Source organism: Zootoca vivipara, chromosome 2 (genome assembly GCF_965207765.1).
Source record: "Zootoca vivipara chromosome 2, rZooViv2.hap1.1, whole genome shotgun sequence".
Classification (NCBI taxonomy): Eukaryota; Metazoa; Chordata; class Lepidosauria; order Squamata; family Lacertidae; genus Zootoca; species Zootoca vivipara.
The window spans coordinates 102,008,938-102,030,430 of NC_142584.1; the positions used below are offsets into that span (position 1 = coordinate 102,008,938).

General features: G+C 42.6%; 2 protein-coding genes across 11 annotated transcripts in view; one reads left to right on the forward strand and one right to left on the reverse strand.

Annotated features, from left to right (window-relative positions):
• Positions 1–3,496: 3,496 nt before the first annotated feature.
• PDHB (pyruvate dehydrogenase E1 subunit beta) lies at positions 3,497–13,446 on the forward strand. Its single transcript, XM_035104996.3, has 9 exons — positions 3,497–3,628; positions 5,553–5,660; positions 5,760–5,822; positions 5,980–6,015; positions 6,137–6,422; positions 9,560–9,670; positions 11,015–11,106; positions 12,170–12,311; positions 13,066–13,446. Exons 1-9 carry the CDS (start codon positions 3,506–3,508, stop codon positions 13,209–13,211), a joined length of 1,107 nt encoding a protein of 368 aa, XP_034960887.1. The 5' UTR covers positions 3,497–3,505; the 3' UTR covers positions 13,212–13,446.
• A 388-nt stretch (positions 13,447–13,834) lies between these two features.
• The window catches only part of PXK (PX domain containing serine/threonine kinase like), a 49,243-nt gene continuing 41,584 nt past the window's right edge, over positions 13,835–21,493 (reverse strand). For 6 of the 10 annotated variants that reach the window (XM_088662628.1, XM_088662627.1, XM_060271281.2 and 3 more), the window contains one exon: positions 13,835–14,905. In XM_088662628.1, the coding sequence (XP_088518754.1) occupies positions 14,697–14,905 (209 nt within the window). In that variant the 3' untranslated portion in view covers positions 13,835–14,696. Of the gene's footprint in view, positions 14,909–21,493 lie in introns of all 10 variants that reach the window. The other 4 variants (XM_088662626.1, XM_088662625.1, XM_060271279.2 and 1 more) reach the window with 1 other exon arrangement.

Consider the following 21,493-nt stretch of genomic DNA (forward strand, 5'->3'; position numbering starts at 1 on the left):
GACCAATACAGCAGAGACATGTTGTGTTGCAGGTGGGGCAGATGAAGGCGTCTGGTTGTGCCGATGCAGGTGTACCATGGCGTTTCTTCTTTCTACACTCCTCCCAGCGGTCATTTTCCTGTGGTCACTGCTGGTCAACAACATTGCTGTTGATTTCTTAAACAGGGCCAAAGATTTCCCACCCAACAATGCTGAGAGATAAGAGACTCTCCGGATATCACCCACTGAGCTTCACGTCTGAGTAGGAATTTGAAGCCTAGGCTCTCTGGCCCTGATTTGGAATGTTAACCATTTTGTCGCACAGACTCCGCACTGATTTGTAGTAACTCAGATGTAACTTGTAATATACAGTATATATTTCCACAAGTGGGAGAGATGGAAAGCAGGCCTCATTCCATCAGTTTTGCTGAAAGTCCAGCTCCTTACCCCTGAACTATGCAAGTTTGTTGTTATAAAAACAATTACTTAAGGATTGTCTGAGTATTGTTTTCTCTCCCTATCCCTTTCCCCTTTTGTGTAATGGGGATTTTTTTTTATTGGTTGTAAGCCTGTGGGCAGGGACTGTCTTGTTTAAGTTGGTTGTATGTGAGCCACTCTGAGAACTTTTTTTTTTTCCTAAGGAATAGGGGACAAGTGCTCTAAATAAATAAATAGCTGACTCTGCCACAAATTGGCAATGGGCCCCACTCCAGCCCAGGGGGAAAAGAGATGGGGAAAAGTAGATCCTACAAGCCTTCAATCTGCCCATGCCTATTTTGTGTATCATTTTCAAATACACAGTGAATGGCATCTATAATTTTAGTTAACATGTGATTTTATATTTAGCTAATAACCTCTCCAATAAGGTCATTGTAATTTGCTCTTCGAGTATTACGTGTTCACAATATGTACAAATTGCACTTGACTATTAGCTGTGCTAATGAGCCCACTTAGAATAATCTAATCATTAGCTATTTGAATGCCTTAAAAAAAGTTATTTCAGCTGCTTTCCGCTTCCATTCCTTCCCCCTTTCAAGCCAAATTCAAAAGATACAAATGAAGTCACTGCTCCTTTTGACTGAATAATGCAAAATTCTAACATACATTTCCAAGAAAGAAAGAAAGAGAGAGAGAGAACCAGCCAGCCTCAAGATTGACCCACTCAGTTATTTAAGCTCATGATAATTTATTGGGTCTCACGGTAAACTCTTATAGAAAAAGGTTAGGTATTAAGTCCTATGACGTGTTTTTTCATTCAATTGCTTCAAAATGTACTAACTACATTTTCACTGTCTGAAAGCTCTCTTCTTCTGGCATCTTAATTGGTGCTCAGATTTATCTTTCTGCATAGTCCCACTGTTTTCAAAGGTCCACAGCCCACTCGCATGCATTTTTACATAGAAGTAAGTCCCCTGTGTTCAGTTGGAGTTAGTCCCAAAATGGCTGTGCACAGGATTGCAGCAAGCTTCCTTCTGTGCCTAAAGAGAAACTACTTGAGAATGTGAGGGTGTCACTCTGAACAGACAGCATAAGGTGGCTCCTGGCATAAGAAGTCACCAAGCAACGGCCCAGCAGAGAGCCTTCCACCAACCGGAGAGGCCTTTTGAATTGACAGGTGCATGAATGATCCATCCTGATGTAATGTTGAACAGTCTGCAGGATAGTTCTGCTAGGAAACCTATGATAGTTACAAGTATTCAGTTCTTCAAATCTTCTACATTGTTGTTGACTCTTTGTATGGTTGGATTTTTTTATGAATAGTTGCTTGTGGATTCCCATGGAACATGCTGTTTCCCCCCATTTGATTCCTTTAATGAGTACTTTGAAAGGTATTTTTAAAATGTGGGGTTTCTGGTTTAGAAAAAAATCAAAGACAGAAAAAGAAGACTTTCCTTACCAGCATATTTATTTTAATTTTTCTCATGTTTTTTCTTGTGAAGTGTCAACTACAGCCCACCCACGCCTCGGAAGATGTGAAACAATTACTGGGATGTGAATTTTGTGCAGTGTATCTAGTCTTTTGACTGGTGAACTGGGCTGGTTTGGCTTCTTTAGAAGTTTTGCTGTTTTCTAGCAACACCATTGATTGCCTGAAAAGAACAACGTAATGTGGGTTCTGTAGAAATATTGTAGTTTAACACATCATTCCCGTCTTACTTAGTTGTAATGTTGTCCTTGGAAGTAGGTGTGTGAGGGTATTAATAAAAGTATAATACTGTACAGAGGCAGTTTCAGTTGTATCATTCTGTCATTCTCAAGTGTAAACTAGTCTGATCTTCAGATGAAGGGCAGTAATGTGCGGAAATCTAAAATGTCTCTTAACACATCCAGCTGTTTTACCAAGGGGTTGTTGGGTCTGGTTTTGTTCCGTTCCAGCTTTTGGCTTGTATCCTGTCCCATACAAAGAGCCTGCTGGATCAGACCAAAGGCCCTTCTCATCCAACACCCTCTTCTTACAGTGACTAACTGCTTGTCTATGGGGAAACCCACAGCAGGACACAAGGACCTTCTCCCACAGCAAATGGTGTTCAGAAGATGCATGTTGCCCCTGACTCTGGAAGCTACAGCTATTGATGACCATATCCTCATTTATCTAATCCCTTAAAGCCACTCAAGTTTGTGGCCATCGCTACATCTTGTGGTAACCAACAGTGAAGAAATGTGTGGCCTTTAGTCTGTTCTGGGTCTCTCATAAACCACCCATTCACACACACACATATATAACCTACTTAAATACATGGAAACTACCCCCAATGCCAGGGTCCTGTAATAGGGTCGCATCAAAACTTTTGCAGACACAGGCAAGCTGTATCAGTGGAAGAGATTTCAGATACTTCAAAGGCTTTCAGGCAGCCACTGTGGTGCAGTGGTTACTAGACCAGGGCTTGAGAGACCAGGATTCAAATCCCTTCCCTCAGGCATGAAGCTCGCTGGGAGCGACCTTGGGCCAGTCACAATCTCTCAACTTAAACTACCCCAAGGGTTGTTGTGAGGATAAAATAATAATAATAATAATAATAATAATATTTATTATTATTATTTATATTAATTATTTATTTAAAATGGGAGGGGAAAGAACTATGTACTCTACTTGGCCTCCCTGGGAGTAAAGACGGGATATAGATGTGATAAATAAACAAGGCTTCTCAGTTAATTAGTTCCTAGCCAGGTGGGTGGAACGAAATGCACCCCCTTCCCTCCCTAAGACATTTGACAGCCAAGCCCTGACCCGGGCTTAATGAAGCTGCTACCAACGTCACCCATGAAGCACACGGATTGACGCAACGAGCCGTCCATCAAACGGCAGGGCCCGCCTCGGCCTTACCCTTACCGAGTCTAGCCAATGGGCGCGAGAATTCTCGACTCATGGCGGAAGTGAGGCACGAAGAAGCGTCACGGAAAAGCCCACCCCTGCCCCGTGCTGCTTTCTCGTTGCTAGGCGGCGGCGGCGGCGTACGAGGCGGGCCTAGGGCGTGCGGCGTAAGGGTTACGCTGAGACTCGCACAGGGTTGAGGGCACATCCAAGATGGCGGCGGCGGCAGTGGGGCCACTGTGGGGTCTGGTACGCTGCTCGCAGCGGGTGGCGGCCGGGCGCTTCGCCGGACTTCCGCGGCGGCGGTTCCACGGCTCTGCGGCTGCCGCTGCTCAGGTACGGGTGCTCATGAGGGAGCGGGGACTGAGGCGACCTTCGGGGCAAGGTTATAGATCTCTGAAAGCGGAGCAGTTGCTGCTGCAGCAAAGCAGAGGTCGCATCCCTTTCTGTAGCCGGACAGAATTATTATTATATATTTGTTTATGCGTCGCCTTCCCTCCGCCCCACTCTCTGCTTTAGCACTTGAAACGGAAGGTCCTCTTTCTCCCGGGGGCGCCTTGGCATCCTCGCCTTGAAAGGCAGAAAAGGGCACTCTGCACCTGCTCAAGAGACACTGTTGCCCCTTTTACGACTGCACGCTCTCTGACGTACTCTTCTTCCCGCCCCGGTAGATACTATTGAAGTTACTGGCGAAAGTTTGAACACTTCTCTCACATCCCTTCTCTTTATTGCAGTAATAGCAATAATAATAATAATAATAATAATAATAATAATAATAATGTAGTAATATAGTAATTAATAATTAATAATGGTTTATTTATACCCCGCCCATCTGGCAGGGTTTCCCCAGCCACTCTCCACCAGCCTAATTTCTCTAGGAAGGGAGTTCCAAAGTCTGGGAGCAGACACAGGGAATGTTAATATTACAGATAGTTTTATTTTATAATAAATAATAATATAGATTGTAAACCTTTGAAGACTGTGATTATTTTACGTGATTTTCTTTTGTTCTCCTCGGTGTTCATTATTTCTAGAAATGTGGGTTTCAGAGCAGAGGGCAGATTTACAGGGTTTTTTCTTCTTCTGATACTATGGACAATTTTGTCCATGGCTGCTCAGAGGTAGATATCATTCAGTTCAACAGGAAGGTTTGTAGGATTGCAGCCTATGTAGCCCAGGTGTGGGGATGAGGTTTTGGAGTCTTGTGCTGGAAGTAGAGAATTGAGTGGGAGCATATTTGGTGCAGGTTTTGAAAAAATACATAGGAAAAAGAAGAGAGAAATGGTGGTGGGAAAGGGGTATGCATGTCCTTGTATTCACAAATCTCTTTTTCTAGGAAGCTCTATTGCTGTTTCCATATTGTGTCCCTATCTGTTTATGAATTTAATGTGCACTCGTGTACAAATTCAGTCTTCTCCTATCTCGTAACCATATTGGTGTAGCGTGCAAAAATGTTAACATGTCTCAAGGGGCAAAACAACCCATCAGTTAGCCTTCAGTTTGAATTTCCTAAAGCCGGCCATGCAGCTGTCACAAAGCGAGCACCCACATCCATGCTCAGATTAATCGATTGCTCAGAGTTCATTGACAGGTGAGGGCTCTTGAGAGGAGTCACTGCCAGTGAAAGTAGACGATACTGAGCAAGCACCAGCAGGCAGAATAGGCCTGCTGGCATCACTCTGGAGGCAAAGACCAGGAGACCCTCGGGGGCTGGATAGAGGCACATTTCTGCACCATCCAAGCCACATCCCATGTGGTGCGACAGAGGTCTCTGTTAAGCATTGCTACTGCTGACATGGCCATGGGCTGAAATTTGTAAAGAAAACAAAGTTTTACAAAAATATATTCCTTGATCTATAAGGGATGGCTTTAATTTGATATTTAAATCGCTCAATGATCTCTTTTTGCTGACAGATTAGTCAAAGGAAATCTACCTGGTTGTTTAGAATTGTCCTTTAGAATTGACTTGGTGTCAACAGGCATCTCCAGTAACTGCTGTCAGGATCTAGCCTGGAGCTCAATGTGACCCTAACCCTAACTTTTCCCACTCCTTTCATGAGATCGTAAGTTAGCCTGAAACATTCATTTGCTTTCAGCCATGGAAGTTTCCAATCAACTTTCCTCCTTGATTATGGTGGGGTTACTCTAATGTAATTAAAAAAAAATCATATCCTACCTTTCTTCCAAAAAGCTCAAGGTTCCTAATAGCAAAGAGAAATGGTTTGTGGATTGTGACGTAAATATGTCTTTTCATTAATAGGTGACTGTCCGTGATGCTTTAAACCAGGCCTTGGATGAGGAGTTAGAGAGGGATGAGAAGGTTTTTCTGCTGGGGGAGGAAGTTGCCCAGTATGATGGGGCATACAAGGTAAGAAGACAATGCAGTAATTAGAAGGGCAGCATAATCAGTGCTTTTCTTAAAAAGTTATAAATAGCAATACCATAACCCTCTTTTTTAAACCTATAGATTAGCAGAGGACTTTGGAAGAAATATGGTGATAAGAGGATAATAGATACTCCTATATCAGAGGTATGAATTCATAATACATTTTAATTTTTCTATTTTAGTATTTGATCCAAAAAAAGTGCAATAAGTCACCTAGTTTTCATGAAATATATTTTCAGATAGTTATGATTTAAATTTTAGTTTTCGTCACACTTTGTTCTTCCTCCCCCCCCCCCCCCAGATGGGCTTTACTGGAATTGCTGTAGGAGCTGCCATGGTATGTACCTTCCATATGTGTATTTTAAAAAAAGCTTCTTAAATACAAAATAGTGCCATTAATTAATCTTTTAAAAAGCAACTTGGGAATGGCTATTAACATAGCTACTTCGTCTTAACAGGCTGGTTTGAGACCTGTTTGTGAATTCATGACCTTCAACTTCTCCATGCAAGCTATTGATCAGATTATAAACTCAGCTGCCAAAACCTACTACATGTCTTCAGGTTTGGTACCTGTCCCTATTGTCTTCAGGGGCCCAAACGGAGCCTCGGCAGGTGTTGCAGCCCAGCATTCCCAGTGTTTTGCGTCCTGGTATGGGCACTGCCCTGGACTGAAAGTAGTCAGCCCCTGGAATTCGGAGGATGCAAGAGGTCTCCTTAAAGCCGCAATCCGGGATGATAATCCAGGTAAATGAAGGCAAGATGTCAGTGCAGGTGTAATGCTAAAGTGTTAGCTTATTGGGTTATTACCTGCATTAAACATTTTACGCAGGGCACTGGGTGTCAGAGACAAATCTAATTTGTGGCGTCTGCATCATGTTGAATGTCCGAGATTTAGCTGGTGTAGTGTGCAGTCTTTCATTCCCTTTCTAGGAGGAGAAGAAAACAGTTTGGGTATCCTTTCAGATACTAGATTAAGGAAACATTTTTGGATGGTTTCCTTTTGCACTTGTTTTAACACGCGGGTTGTTCTTAACTATAAAGCTGTGTGTTTTGCCTTGGAAACCATTATGGCTACAATGTTGTATACAAAGGTAGCAAATGAACAAAATAATTCCTCCTTTTTAGAGGAATTGTTCTTCTATTAGTGTTCCTTCAAGTCGAGCTAGCATTCAGCTTGAGCTGAAGTGAGTGTGAGCTGCAGATGTTACATTTGGAAATACAGTGATACCTCAGTTTAAGTACACAGTTGGTTCCGGAAGTCTGTACTTAATCTGAAGCGTACTTAATCTGAAGCGAACTTTCCCCTTGAAAGTAATGGAAAGTGGATTAATCTGTTCCAGACGGTCCGTGGAGTACTTAAACTGAAGCGTACTTAACCTGAAGTGAACTTTCCCCTTGAAAGTAATGGAAAGTGGATTAATCCGTTCCAGACGGTCCGTGGAGTACTTAAACTGAAGCGTACTTAACCTGAAGCAAACTTTTCCATTGAAAGTAATGGAAAGTGGATTAATCCGTTCCAGACAGGTCCACAGAGTGCTCAACCTGAAGTGTACTTAACCCGAAGTATGAGTGTAATTGGTTCTGGAAGTCCGTACTTAACCTGAAGCAAATTTTCCCGTTGAAAGTAATGGAACGTGGATTAATCCGTTTCCCGATGGGTCCGCGGAGTACTTAAACTGAAAGTACTCAAACCGAAGCGCACTTAAACCGAGGTATGACTGTAAATCTTCAGCTCTCTTTTCCCCCTTCAAAAAAAATAAAAAAAATCATGACCAGGATCTAAAGAGTTGTGCAGCAAGTTCCATGGTAACTCTAGAAGTACCTTTCATAAACAGAAGTCTCCCATGGAGCATATCAAACTACTTTAGAAACTGTGGGGAGTTAAACTTAGATTGGGCTCATGTGTGCTGCTGATGTAAGTAAGCCTCATCAGTTCTTTGGATCTCAGCCAGTTTTATCATTCTGCAGGCCAGAACATACCAAAATAGAGTATGTTCATTTAAATGCTATGTTTGGGGTTTGGTCAGAATTATGATTTCGTAGCGGTAGTGGAGGGAAGGGACAATACCCTTAGATACAGCAATCCTAGCTCTTCCGGGAGAGCAGCAGGACAGAACACAGCAGTCATAACTGAAGCTCTGACACATAGAATCCTAGAGCTGGAAGAGACCACAAGGGCCATCCAGTCCAACCCCCTGCCAAGCAGGAAACACTATCAAAGCATTCTTGAACATATGCCTGTCAAGCCTCTGCTTAAAGACCTCCAAAGAAGGAGACTCCACTAACACTAGCCAAGGCAGGGGCGGTGGTTCTTGGTCTTGTGTTTACCTATTTGGGTTTTGTCTTGTACTGTGCCAGCTCTGGAGTTGGACCAGCATAGGATCCAGTGGGTCCGTGGTTGGCCCAGCTCTGCCTCTGAAATTGAGGGCTTCCTGTTGGCTGCTGCCTAAACAGCACAGCACTAGTGATAGCACTTCCCTTCACCAGGCTTTCCATGATTGTAGTGGGGGTCTCCGCAGCAGCAGGGCCCGCACATTGGAGGCCATCGGACTGGGATGTCCATTGGATTCCAGTCCCCTCCAGCAGTGCGGCTCATGGATTAGGACTTCAGGTACAGGAGGCTAGGTTCCAACAGAGAAAGGTGAATAATAATAATAATAATAATAATAATAATAATAATAATAATAATATTTTATTCAAACCACGCCCTCCCCAGTCAAAACTGGGCTCAGGGTGGCTGACATCAATAAAATTACAATAAAACGTAAAAGAAAGAAAAACAATTAATTAAAATACAGGTTAAAATACAATTTAAATTTAAAAAAATTAAATGCAGCCTCATTTTAAAATGGCCCGAATCAAAACCATAAGGGAGGATAACATAGGGGTCAGACTGGGTCCAGGCCAAAGGCCAGGCGGAACAGCTCCGTCTTGCAGGCTCCGCGGAAAGATGTCAAATCCCGCAGCGCTCTGGTCTCCTGTGAGAGAGCGTTCCACCAAGTCGGGGCCAGTACTGAAAAGGCCCTAGCCCTAGTTGAGGCCAATCTAACCACCTTATGGCTCGGGATCTCCAAAATGTTGTTATGTGTGGACCTTAAGGTCCTCCGCAGGGCATCCAGGAGAGGCGGTCCCATAGAATGATGAAGAATGATGTCTGGTGACATAGGCATTCCCATGTACTAATCTAACACTGCTCTGGCTTTAAACTTTGAGCAGATGCTCCCTCAACATTTTTGAAGCATTCTACATTTATTCCAAAGGGTTAAAAACAAATAACAGTGGATGATGAGCTCAGACTACTAAGAACTACAGAATTTTAGCTCCTTTGGCCAACTTCAATTTGGAATAAAGCTTCGCTTGGCTGGTTGTTTTTTTTGAAAGCCCTATTTGAACTAGATGAGTCGAGCCCAGTTCTTTTTTTCTCTCCTAAATTTGTGGCTGTTCGTGCTATCAATTCATGCTTTTATCAGCTGATGTGGGTCAGATGACTGCATAAAGTTGGTATTGGAGAGTGAGCTGGGTCATTTCCCCATGCACACATCCTTAACTTCCACTTGGATATTTCAAATTGGTGTGTGCCGCATAATGGATGATGTCAAAATACTTGCATATTTTATGCTGTGTGCCTTGCCACCACAGGCCACATTTCTGGCATCAGCACAGGCTGCTTGAGCCAGGACAAGTTCTCCCTTGGCATGTTGTACCTGCTGGATCAAGACCCAATCCCTTCTCCATAGTACCAAACTTGGAATGTGGGGGTGTTCTCTTCTGACATGTCTTAGGAGTCTTTGACTACAAAATTAATTACTATGGCTCACCAGAGATTTGAAGAAATGCATCATATAGTTCACATGTACCTGTTATTTATATTGCCTTTCTAGTTGTAATGTTGGAAAACGAGTTGATGTACGGTGTGGCCTTTGACTTGTCGGAGGAAGTCCTATCAAAGGACTTTGTTGTTCCTATCGGAAAGGCGAAGGTAGAAAAGCAAGGTAAGCAAAACTAGCTGTTTTTACTAAACAAGGCAAGACCCTGCTGTGTTCTTTTAATGTATCTATCAGAGAAACACTGTGCTTTATTCTTAAAATGTGTTTCTTTTGCTTGCAGCACCACCTTTTTATGTGCAAAGCTACCCAGCATTCTTCCCATCCCAGATGCATATCCATTAATTCCTAATATTTTATGTATTTGAAATTACCAGTTCTTCTCTGTGAAAGTGTGTGTTTCTCTATACATTGGGGTTCAGTGAGAATGCTTTTTGTTTTCTCACTACACAAAAGACCACCCAGAAGTTGCATTGGTTTTAGAAGGTATTATGCCTTTTTTGAGGGGACGGTGGTGTAGCTCTTCCTTGCCTATAGCACTGTAGGATGATCACTCACTCCACATTGTAAGCCCAACCCTCTGCCCAGCAGCTTTCTCTGGATTTGTAAATTCCACGGTTTGCAGATTTGTTGGGGGGTGGGGTGGCCTGTCAGGGTCTTGGTTTCCTTCTGTCATTCATTGCTTTCCCCCATCCACCCTTTTGTTTTAGAAGGTTCAAAAGCCACAGAATGGCAAATATTTATTTTGCCTAGTAAACTAGCTTTTTTGAATTCTACTTTTCCTTGCTCTCAATAAGTACACGAGTGCTTGGATATCTCAAGTTTAACAGTAATAAAGAGCACTGTGTTCTGACCTTACTTGGCACTAATATGAATGAGGGCTTTTTCAGTGGCTACTCCACTATTGCAGAACACAATTCTACAGTAAAATAAAAAAATTCCTTCAGTAGCACCTTAAAGACCAACTAAGTTCTGACATCCTCTTTCTGTAAGTGCCTGGGGACTCCTATTTCACTGTATCTGAAGAAGTGTGCATGCACACGATAGCTCATACCAAAATAAAAACTTAGTTGGTCTTTAAGGTGCTACTGAAGGAATTTTTTTATTTTACTTCGACCCAGACCAACACGGCTACCTACCTGTAAACAATTCTACAGGACATCAGATGGGGTATCTGTCCTTGTAGCTTTTAAAAAGGCCCGAAAAGACATAACTCTTTATGCAACTCATCCCATTAATTAGTAAAGGCTGCAGTAATTACCATTTTGACCTGGTTTGGATAATTTTTTTATATCTTGCTGGAATAAGGTTTTTAAAGTGCATCATTGCATGCTGATAAATGGCTGTAATCATTCACCAGTCTCTAAAGGGTCATAAGCTGTTTGGTTTAAGAGGTTAAAAGAAGTTGACCGGGTGGCGACTGCTAGATAATCTTCTGGTTTTAAGAATGTATCTGCATGCTAAAGTTAACGACGTTGTAATTCTCAATCCTCACCAGCCTGTGTGTTTCAGGAACCCACATTACCTTAGTGTCTCATTCACGACCCGTTGGCCACTGTCTGGAAGCAGCTGCTGTCCTTGCTAAAGACGGGGTGGACTGTGAGGTGTGTGTGTGTTTTGTCACTCCATGAGATTACAATCCACAGTGAAGAAACCCTCTGAAGCACCTACTCTACAGCTAACAAAGTTGTGGCATTGGAATGTTCTGTTAGTTACTTCATACAGTTTGGTTCCACTATTTTCTTGGCGGTTTTTCAGTGAACTTTGCAGAGCTGGGGCAAGTTAGCTACAGGCAGTAGAAGAGAGTGATTGCTTGGATTTCAATTCATCTTGCAGGAGTTGGAGAAGGGTTGTGTCAAATCCAGACTTTGCACTGAGAAGCTGAACTATCTGATGATGATGATGATGATAATAATAATAATAATATATTATTTATACCCCGCCCATCTGGCTGGGTTTCCCCAGCCACTCTGGGCAGCTTCCAAAAAAAACCAAAATACAATAATCTACTAAACATTAAAAGCCTCCCTAAATCTGATATGTATAAATTATACCAATTCACTATATGAAGCTGCCTTATCTCAAGTCAGTTGTTGTCTACTATGACCTCCACCAGCTATCTAAGAATTCAGGTCTATTCTTGGCCCTACAGACCAAAATCTCTCCCCCCCCCCTTTCTAACAAGAGGTCACAGGGGCTTGAACCTGGCACAGTGCCACTGAGCAGTGAATTACTTGATAAAACTTTCAATTTGGGGCACCGTTTTAATCAGGTAATACATCTTTTTAAAAGTTATTTTTCCACATAGGTCCTTATTAAAAACTGCAGATCACAGGTGCTGTCTTAAGGGGGATGAGGGTCCCCTATGTGCAAATATGTACAGATTTAATCAACCAGTTGACTTACATAGTGTCCAAGATTTGAGAATACCAGTTGATGGGAATGGCAAATAGGTAGAGCACTGTTGCATTTGTGTCCCGATTGGCCACTATGAGAACAGGATGCTGGATTAGACGGGCCTTTGGCTTGATCCATCAGGGCTTTTGTTATTAGACAGGTGGTGGCTCAGTTTTTATGCGCTTGCTTATTTTTCATAATTTGCTTTCTGCTCAGATTAAGCTGAAGTTAATCAGAAATTATCTAAAGCCTGCTCTAATCTCTCTCCAGGTTATAAACCTCCGCACCATTAGGCCAATGGATATTGAAGCTATTGAATCCAGTGTTAAGAAGACAAATCATCTTGTAACAGTGGAAGGTGGCTGGCCCCAGTTTGGGGTAGGAGCTGAAATTTGTGCCAGGATAATGGAAGGTATTTGGGATTATCTCGTGTCTGACCTTCTTAAAATACGTTGCTATTTTCTTGGGAAGCTAGAGATTAGATCAGCAGTTTGGAACCTCTAGTCTCCCAGGTGGGACTGGACTGCATTATCTGTGACCAGTCTTCATGCTGACGGAGGCTGATGGCAAGTTCGAGGGCCACAGGCTCCCTATCCCAAGTTTAGGTCCTTGAATTTGCTCCGATTCTTTGCACAAAGTACAATTATTTAGTCTGCTGCAACGCAGGACCATCCTATTTGTAGTAGCAGCAGCCGTCTCTCCCACTTAAAAGGAAAATGTATTCTTAGATGATCTTAGAATAGATCATTGATGAACCGACGGCTTTATAAAACCCTATGTACAAACCCAATGGAGTTTATTGCATTATAGATTGCAGGTAGGCTATTCCACAAACCGTGTGGAAAAAGCATCTCCTGTTCTTCTACCTACAACTTTCTATGTGCCACCTTGAGCTGCTTGGAGGAAAGGTGGGCTATAAATGAAACCTACATGATCTTTGAGCTTGCTGCTGCCTTTACCTGCTGCTGAAAAGCAAGAATAGGTACTTTTTCTTAGGCAGGTTCACTGCCTCCTCATAGCCCTTTTTCTAAGCTAGAGGCAGTTGTCAGTGTGGTCTGTAACCTGTATCACCCCAGCCATTGACTATGCTGCCTACCCACCCCATCTTAAGTTTGTACTGACTGAGATTCCTTCAGCTTTTGAGAGATGAACCTTTCTGCTTTCAGGTCCTGCTTTCAACCACCTTGACGCACCCGTTGTGCGTGTCACCGGGGCCGATGTTCCCATGCCTTATGCAAAGATCTTGGAGGAAAACTGCATACCTCAAGTAAAAGATATAATTCTTGCAGTGAAGAAAACGCTAAATATCTAGTTCTGTGTATGCTGTATGTGGATGTTGTTCTTCTGGAGTTTAAAAAAAAAAAGTTTGTGGAATGTATATTGCAAGCGATTGTATACATAGCTGGCTTTGTATAGGATATAGGCCTCTGGCAGGGGAAGAGCAATAGCTACGTTGTCTGTTGCAAGGCATGTACTTCCTTCCCAAGGGAGATGCAGATGGCCTTAAATTGTAATAATTGTAATTCTCTAAAGAACTCTTGTTGCAAGATGAAGTGTTCTGTGTATCATTGTACATGGTGATCAGGCTTGCTCCGATTAGCAGCTCTAGTGTCTGAGGAACAGTCTCTTGCTGCTTCTGCTCGTTTTGTAACTTACAAGGCTTGGAAATAAAGTACATTAACAAAAAAGGGGAGAGGAAAGTATCTTTCTGATGAGAAATAGTCCAAAATGGAAGCAGACTTTCTTTGAGGAAACATTTGATACAGGCTGAATTGTCTTCTTTCAGAAATTAGTACATATTAATGTAAGGCAGAAGGTGCTGCAAAGTATCTCTGCCAAAACCATGTAGATAAATGGAATTTTAAAGCTTCAAGGCATTCATATTTTTCACCACGGAGGTGGTAATTTACATTAAAGTGTGTTCCCCTCCCAGCATTGTTGAAATTCCATTAACATTTATTTTAATAAAAATATGACTGAATAATATAATAGGTTACATGAAATCTTATACACAATGACACTCTGCATAGTAACAAACACTGGTGTATACTCGACTTTAAAAATCTACCGATAATCCTTTAAAGTGCAATTTAAGAGTTTGAGCAAATCAAGAAGGGCATCTTTTCACTAACATTTAAATTATGGAGCTCTTTTGTTAACACCCACTTCAACAACACATCTCACATTGCTGTAAATTTTGGTTCGATGGAAATGCCCTGCAACTCCCAATTTAAGTGTAACACAACCTCATTACAAAACCTACTTGCTTGAATTACTCCTCTTTTAAAGCAGAGCCATCTTAGGTTAACAGGTATTCCAACAGTATTAAGAGCAATGCTCAGGACTTTACAGAGCAGAGAAGAAAGGGAGACCAAGCCTTAAATCTCTCACCAGTGTTAACTTTCAGACTGAGTGAATGTTTAGCATAATTAAAGCTAATTCAATGCATCGAATCTTGATGTACGGGGTTTTAAACTTTCAGAAGCAGGTCTCAGAAAATGAACTGCTGTTGTCGAGCTATTTTTATTCTATTAGAAGGAATACAACATACCCAAAACAAGATCCCCCCCAAAAGAAGGAAGGTTCCTTTAAACCGGACACTTCACCCTCCGAAAACGGTACTGCTACTCAGTTAAGAGATTGTGCTAAGGGGGGCGGAGTGGGGAGGAGCTTGAAATGGCTCTAAACAAGCAGCTGTAAAACAAGACGCCACCAGGCAGTGGCTATATCAAATAGTTATTTAAGATTTGTTCCTAGAACACAAGGAATACCCCAAGCTGGGTTGGTATGAACAGTTTCAGCTGATTCTAGGAGCACTGTAGTCAAAGGTTTCTGTTTTCTTCAGACCTCCTTTCTGGAAATTCTGAATGGAGCTGAGTAAGGCGCCCCGGCTTGTGCTGTTTGCAGGCCGCAGGTCAGGCTGCTTTGCCACATCCAAATTAGGAGGAGGAGGGGGAGCTGCTGGCGGCGGCGGCGGCGGCGGCGAAGGAATTGTCGAGGCGCCTGCTGCTGGGAAGATATTAGACGTAACACACAGTCAGAAGCCGAAACCCATTAAAGCAAGATACTGCTGGATAAAAGGACACATCTGCGAAAACTGCCCAATGTACAAAAGAAAAGAGTATGGCAGGAAAGCATGCAAAATAAGAAAAAAAGCCAAGATGATTTCAGGTTAAATAATAATAATTTAAAAATGGACAAGAATACAGGCATACAGGAGAAGGATGAGAATAGATTGAAAAGGCAGGCAGGACAAGCAAGTCACACTTAAGATGTTTTATGGTCCTTGCAATCCATGTTCATGTGGACAAGTAAACTGGAGGAGGAAAGAATTATCATTCCAGGTCCAGTTCTTAAGCATAAAAGCTGGCCTGTAGACCATAGCTTGTGGGACGCAGCCAAGCAGCTTTGGCTCAGCTTGTACAAAGCAAGACAACTGGCCTTCCAAACGTTACTTCTAGACGCCAAGTAGAGCAGCATTGCAAGGAACATCTACCTCAAACGGACCACCACCTAACTCAGTAACTCTTTGAATTTACATGAATGCCGAGTGAAAGCTGGTGCCCGCTTCTCATGCGCAGCTAAGGTAAGGACCACTGTTGCAAGTCTTGCTTAGATAGGCACAGGGTCCTTATGTGCATTGCACACAATGGCATTTTGGTTGACGGTGCAAAACAGGAACGTGGTGATAGGCATTTCCTCCTACGTTATACATTATCCCTGACAAGCACAGCAGTAACAACTTCAGGATTAGCTCTTCCAGGATAAGAGGAACAGAGTGCCGTAACAGAGCTAAGAGGCTGCCGTAGCTACAATTCTCTCTGGAAAATGGGGTATAAGTACCTGCTATGCGCCCCCCAAAATATACTTTGGGTATAGGCACCAGGCCAGCATATCTAGAAATGCAAAATGGCACCCTGGGAAGGGCACAATTACAAACAACAAAATGTTATTTTTGATAGGTGCCTGCACTAGTACCTATCCAGGACTTCATTGTTATCACTGGCTTGAAAGACAAAAGTCATTGTATCCTCTTAGTAGCTTGATACTATGGAGAAAACCCACACAGCAGGGGTGAGGAGCCTGTGGCCCTCCAGATGTGGTTGGGCTACAGTTATCATCCCTGAGCATTGGCCCCGCTGGCTGGGCTGATAAGGAGTTGGAAACTCAACATCTGTAAGGCCACAGGTTTCCCACCACTGCCATATAAGGGTTGAATGGCAAAAGAGCTCACGTGGGGCTGCTCTCCAGCATTTGTGCCCCAACCTACTGCTGGTTAAAGAGAAGAATGCATGTGGAAGACTTTTGAGTTTGCTTGATACTAAGTGTTTTCAGGAATTCCTAAAGGAGATAGACCAGGTCCTCCTAGCAACCACACATTTGGCGGATTGCCCTTATCTTCTCCATGTACATAATAAAATAATTTATCAAATATTATGATTGTCAGAATAAAAGATATTTGAAAAGCCAGGTTTTTTATGGACATGGGAAAATAAAGGTAACCAAACTAGCCTACAGGTGGACAGAACATCCTGGCAGCTGAAGTCCTTTCCCACAGAGCAGGTAACCCCTAGGCAAGTGCAGAGGGCGAGTGTAAAGGCTTTAGCAGGTTAGAGGTAGCCTGCAAGCCAAGATCAACTTTCCACACCCAACGCAGCTGCTGGCAACCTTGTACGCCCTGTGTACATTTGCACCGCAACAACCCTCAGAACCCAAATCCTGCCTAAAGTGTTGGCAGAGCTGCTGCTTATGACGGCAGGCATGGAGAAGCAGCACTGTATTAAGGTCCTTCTCTCAGGTGCAGTCGCTTTTTCATCCTCCCGCTCCTTTCAGGAGACAAAAGCCAGCCTGGCGGTCCCTACTTCACGGCACATCAGCTTAAAACCAGATAAGCCACATGTAGCCACCATCTTTGACATGCTTATGGCAGCGAGGGATCTGGTTTCAAATTCTTCATAGAGAAACCCCTTTGAAACACTTACTTCCAGCAACAATACAGTGGTACCTCGGGTTGTGGACTCTAAACTGTTCCGGGGTGCCGTCTGCGCCCCGAAAAGTCCTCAACCCGAGCGGAGGTTTCGCGCATGCACAAAAGTGCGATAGAGCGCTTCTGCGCATGCGCGCGCGGCGGAACCCAGAAGTAAACACTTCCGGGTCCGCCGCATTCGCAACACGAAGAACGCAACCCGCAGCGGACGCAACACGAGCTATGACTGTATTTCTAAATGCTATGATTCTGTTGATAATCAGTTTAATGCTTTGGGGGCAGGAGGGAGCGAGCTCAGAAAGAACCAAAGAAGGCTGCAGGAAAGAAAATATACAGCATGGCGAAAAATGCATGGCAAAGTGACAAAGGAAGAAAAGACAGCATGCCACCAACTGAGCATGATCAAGCGGCAAAAACAACAGCATCCTAAACAAGCACATACAGGTTTGTCTTTCAACCATCCCTGAGACATCTAAACACTGAAGGTTGTGAAGACGAGTAACGTTCAACCAAACAACCAAGTGAAAGGAGGTGGTAGAAAAAGCTAGATACATATAGGTAAAAATGCACCAACAATAAGAACCAACTGAGAATGCAAAATTAGTTGCAGGATGCTTAGGAACAAAAGATCAAAAGCAAAAGGATGCTGAGCGCAGGTGCCAAGGCGCATTGCTTGCAATTACAGTGGCAGATGAAAATGTCAACAGTCCAATGAATGACAGCTTTCTACACTTAGGAATTCACAAAGTCACTACCCTCAGTGTCTTGGACTTGGACTTTTACACGGGGTACTTATGTTGCTTCACTGAACATAATTTTGGAAAAAATAATAATTCCAGTTAGAGACTCTCTGGCCTTGATTTGTCTTTTCAGATAGCAAACGGGATGGAGTGGGGTGATCCAAACATTCTTCTTCCAGCTTGCGTGTCTGTTAGAATTAAATACTGCTAATTCTCGCTGCCGACTTTACTCCCGACTTCTGTTTCACTAGGGAATTCTGAGTGGGGTCTTGCTGCACCAGTGTCAAAAGCAGCCATAATATCCATTTAAGAAGGTGCAAAGACCACTCCCCTCCCCACTCTCTCTCAAAAGCATAAACACCCAACTTCTACAGCAGAAATGCTTTCCTCCATGTGGAGGAATTACATCACTCAGGCAATACGAACCATCACTCATAGAACTCTCCACTTGAATTCCTAGAATTTCCTCCCTTGTTCTTTTACACACTACTCATATGAGCAGACTAATTGCTCAATCTGTTAAATCTGCCGATGTTGCCATTTGCTGTTCCTCCTTTTTTTTTATTAAGCAGTATTTCACTTGGAAGAATATGTTGACTGGCAAAAGCAAAGGAATCATAATACTGGCTAGGAGGTCTGGTACGTTCAGCAGAATTTCTGTTCCACTAAACTCCCGAAAATCAAGCATTTGCCCAAATGCACCGTTATGATTTAACAAACAACTATTTGATGAAACGGCGATCTTTAGCCAATTCTATCTACATCTGCTAACTAAGGCAGGCACCCCCAAACTCGGCCCTCCAGATGTTTTGGGACTACAACTCCCATGATCCCTAGCTAACAGGACCAGTGGTCAGGGATGATGAGAATTGTAGTCGCAAAACATCTGGAGGGCCGAGTTTGGGGATGCCTGAACTAAAGCATTAACTGCTTATTAGAATTTGCCCAGTTATAAATTATAGGACTAAAACGGAAGGGCAAACTAGCCACACTCCCTAGCATCAAAGAGGATGATAAAAGAACCTAATGATGTTTTTTATCTTTCTAGTTTGCATCCAATAATTTGCAGATTCCTTCCCCCCCCCCGCCATTCCACCATGAAAGATTACCACATTTACACGAATCTAATGCGCCATCAAATCTAACACGTACCTCAATTTTCAAAACTTTTAAACCAATAAAGCATTTGCTGGCGAATGTAAATGCGTCATCAAATCTAATGTGCACCCTAATTTTCGCGATGTAATTTGGCCATAAAATGTGTGCATGACATTCGAGTAAATACGGTAATTACAGCCAACTGAAGCCAAAGCACCTAGCTTAAAAAAACAAGGCTACTGTGTCTTTTTCCATCTGTATTGTCAATAAAGCCAGCTGTTCAGGCTTAAGCTCAACAACTTCTGTAGGACCAGATTCCCCATCCTTGTGCTACAGAATATCCCCACAGCACTAAGGGGCTGCTCAGTCTTATAGTGTCAGCTTGCTGGCTGCAAAAACATGAGCAGCCCACTCTCATGTGACATCATTCATGCTACCATTGAAGGGCAACTGATTACTGCCTGCAATCCCTCCTAGAACTGTAGATAGTGATTCAAGGTCAACTAAGATAAGATTCAAGGTCAACTAAGATAAGATTCAAGGTCAACTAAGATTCAAGGTCAACTAGCAAGTCTCATGGCTGAGAGGTGATTTGAACTTGGCCAAAGCATTTCACCTGTCTGCCTACCTGTCTACATTGGCTCACAAATTTATTTCAATTTAGGTAACACTTTTACCATCATGGGGATACATTTTGGGGGGTTCTGCTAGCACCAAAATATACTGGACTGCCTCTTGCAATTCACCCACTCTTGTGCTTGTCATTTGTGGGGTGTGTGTGTGTGTGTGTGTGTGTGTGTGTGTGTGTGTGTGTGTCCTTCAGAGGCCAGTTCTTATTTTCCTTCATGCCTCCTTCCCTTACAATTCCTTGAGTGTCCCCCTTTAATACATATTTCAAAAGGCTGCAAAGGAAAATATTCTTTTCTTAACTGCTAACAGCAAAGAGTACCTCTTTGCCCTTTCAGCAATATTTTCATAGAGACATTGATACTGTGGTTTGGAGATTATAAAGAAAAAATGTTTAAAAAGCAATCATCCAGCTAAAAGCTGAAGAGAGATGGCAAATAGTGTTTTGGTTTGTTTTTAACGCGCAGTTCACCACAATAACTTGTGAATAATGCTTTCCATTTTGGGATTTTTGCCCCCTAAACATCTTTAAACATCAACATCAGATTACTTTACCAAGAATTCACGTTCAAAATGGCGCATGCTCTATTGAAGACAGCGGAAAGGAAAGAGAGAGAGAGAAAGAAAGGAGACAGGAAAAAGAGCACAAACAGTCAGTATTCTGATGTTAAGAGGGCTATTCAACAATAAGGAGATACAGACATCCATTATTAAATACAGTTATGAACACAATGGTCACACAAACTGGCCTGCTGGCATGTTTTTCTATGGCTTAAAACAGGGGTTCCCTGTCTGCAAGCTTCATTTAGGTGGTTCGCAACCTGTCTGTGAAGAGTGACAGCAGCAGAAACAGCGGTGAACCTCTGTTACTCTTAGAACCTAGTGATCAACCCAGAGGGTGAGTTAGGTGGGCCAGAAGTGATATTGGGAGGAAATGCTTGCAAGGAGTGGAAAGGATTAGCAGCTGAATCAATGCAAGGCTATAATTAAGAAGTTTAATATTGATTCAATGAAAAAAATATATCATATAGCATCTAACAGAGTGGCTTGCAATTGCTAACAACATGCAGAAAAATCATTCAGTGGTCTACCAAGACCCTCAGCAGTTTTCATGTGGTCCATAGGCAGGGAGGGAAGGTTTGAGAACCACTGGTGTGGAATGAAATACCCAGAGATAACAAAACGTCCAGATCATAGTACATACATCACATACAAAAACATTCTATTTTTTTTTCCTTTTGAAGGACTTCAGAGACTGGAGCTGCTTTATAGTGTCATACAATTCACTCCTCTAGCCTGTATTGCCTACTCTGCTTGGCAGCAATTTTTTGAGCCCTTAGAAAAAGGCATCTTGCAGACCTGTTACCTAGGAATATTTAACTTCAGGAGCTAAGGATCAAACCTCTAGTTTGCTGCAAGGCATTTATGTGGTCTATTGAACTAAGGACTCCCATATGTCAAGCACTGTGGATAGTAGGTCGCTTTAGACAAGGTATCTTTTTCACAATCCTGTCCCCAGAATCTAAGCAATCTCGAAATACATTTTCAAAACCCATTTGTCTTGTGTGGAAAACATCACTAGAAAATGAACCTGAAATGGTCCACTGCCTTCCAAGCTACAATATAGGTTAATTCAGCTACTAAACTGTATATGGATTTGGTAAGCTCACAACAAAGTATCAAAACAAGCAAGCAACTGTGCCCAAATTAAAGCTACCAAAGGCCTAGAACCACAGAGGTTTGTGTGACGATCAACATCTGCCGCTATCTAAATAAATCAAGGAATAATGTATCCAACCAGGAGTAAGGAAATCCTTTAAGTCATTTCGCTTCTGAGCTGCCACCCACCACACAAACACACAATATGCATTTATTGTGTACTCTGGTGGAAATTGTTCCAATGGAAAACACAGAGTTTAAACCACTCACATGGCTGTTTCATCCACCACATACACCGTTGAGTTATCAGCTGCTCAATCAGGTTTTTTAAAAAAATAAATAAATGCCAATTTGTATTATTCTATTAAGAAAACGCACCACTCAGGATGCCTAGCAATGTGTATGTCTTGTCATCTGAAATTGGGAGTACTTTTTCAAACTGTTAAAAGGTGCAAAGGGGTGACACATAGACATGTAGTGAGA

Bases quoted from the DNA above. Each gene is read 5' to 3' on its own strand.
- PDHB (XM_035104996.3), top strand. From the start codon at position 3,506: ATGGCGGCGGCGGCAGTGGGGCCACTGTGGGGTCTGGTACGCTGCTCG. The intron at 9,671-11,014 runs GTAAGCAAAACT...TGTGTGTTTCAG, and splicing joins GGCGAAGGTAGAAAAGCAAG to GAACCCACATTACCTTAGTG. The intron at 11,107-12,169 runs GTGTGTGTGTGT...ATCTCTCTCCAG, and splicing joins AAGACGGGGTGGACTGTGAG to GTTATAAACCTCCGCACCAT.